The sequence below is a fragment of the Perkinsus marinus genome (genome assembly GCF_000006405.1).
Source record: "Perkinsus marinus ATCC 50983 genomic scaffold scf_1104296974324, whole genome shotgun sequence".
Taxonomy (NCBI): domain Eukaryota; phylum Perkinsozoa; order Perkinsida; family Perkinsidae; genus Perkinsus; species Perkinsus marinus.
In genome coordinates this window covers 1-947 of record NW_003201156.1, presented here as the reverse complement: position 1 = coordinate 947, position 947 = coordinate 1, and the positions used below count along the sequence as shown (strand labels likewise).

Genomic DNA, 947 nt, shown 5'->3' with positions numbered 1-947 from the left:
CTCATCAGCTACATCATCAGTAGATGCGTGTAGAGTAGGAGGGCGGGAGGAGTTTCAGTTTGGATACCTCGAACACTGGCAACTTCACAGGGGGAACCTGTCGGAACTCATCGAGACCACATAGGAGTCCTCTATAGTCCCCACTGTAAGCAGGTCCTCAGTCATTTCTCCAGCGCCATTTTGGGCGTGCGCTACTAGTCTACACGCCTGGTAAAACCTACAACAGGACCATGTTGCCCATATCCCTACTCTCACGAGCCTGTACTCATCAATAGTTAGATTGCCCTTATTATCACTATCCGCCAAACACCATATATCATGTAGTGTTTTCCGAGGCAACTTCGATGATGATAAAAACTGTGCTGCCTCCTGAGCGCCAAGCACTCCACGCTTCTTCGTATCAGCCGCTCGGAACAGCTTCGGGTAACTTCAACAACAAAGACTCCCATACAGCAACAGCAGCAGCATCAACCAGCCAACCTACGCTTCCCGTTCCTCCGCTGTCAGCAACACCACTGTGTGTGTGGCTGGTAAGGACGCCAGGCTCTGCCTAGCATACTCCCCAGAATACGGCATATATCCTCCTGAGTTTTCTTTATAGCATTGTTTCTCAGCACTAACCCCTACTACCTGTGGCTGGGGCGCCCCCTAAAGCTGCCGGATACGTCGCTATGCGATCCATCCACTGAAAAACTACTCAGACCGTCAGTCCCCGACTCGATAACACAACTCTTGAGTTTGCGAAACACTATCCATTGATGATACGGGCAGCATCAACAGCTATGAGCTCAGTATCCTGTGCCAGCTCACACAGCATGTCACTACATCGTTCGATAACCTACATGAACAAACACTGCCTTACCACCATACCAAAGTGAACACAACTACTACAATCACTACTACTATTACTACTACTACTACTATTACTACTATTACTACTACTACTA

At 48.6% G+C, this 947-nt stretch overlaps 1 protein-coding gene across 1 annotated transcript; it reads right to left on the bottom strand.

The window, feature by feature from the left end:
* Positions 1 to 255: 255 nt before the first annotated feature.
* Positions 256 to 427, bottom strand: Pmar_PMAR004775 (conserved hypothetical protein; the record flags this gene model as incomplete). The annotated part of the gene is made up of 1 exon (XM_002765856.1): positions 256 to 427. A coding segment is annotated over one exon (172 nt), but the record flags the coding sequence as incomplete, so codon positions are not given.
* Positions 428 to 947: the final 520 nt, after the last annotated feature.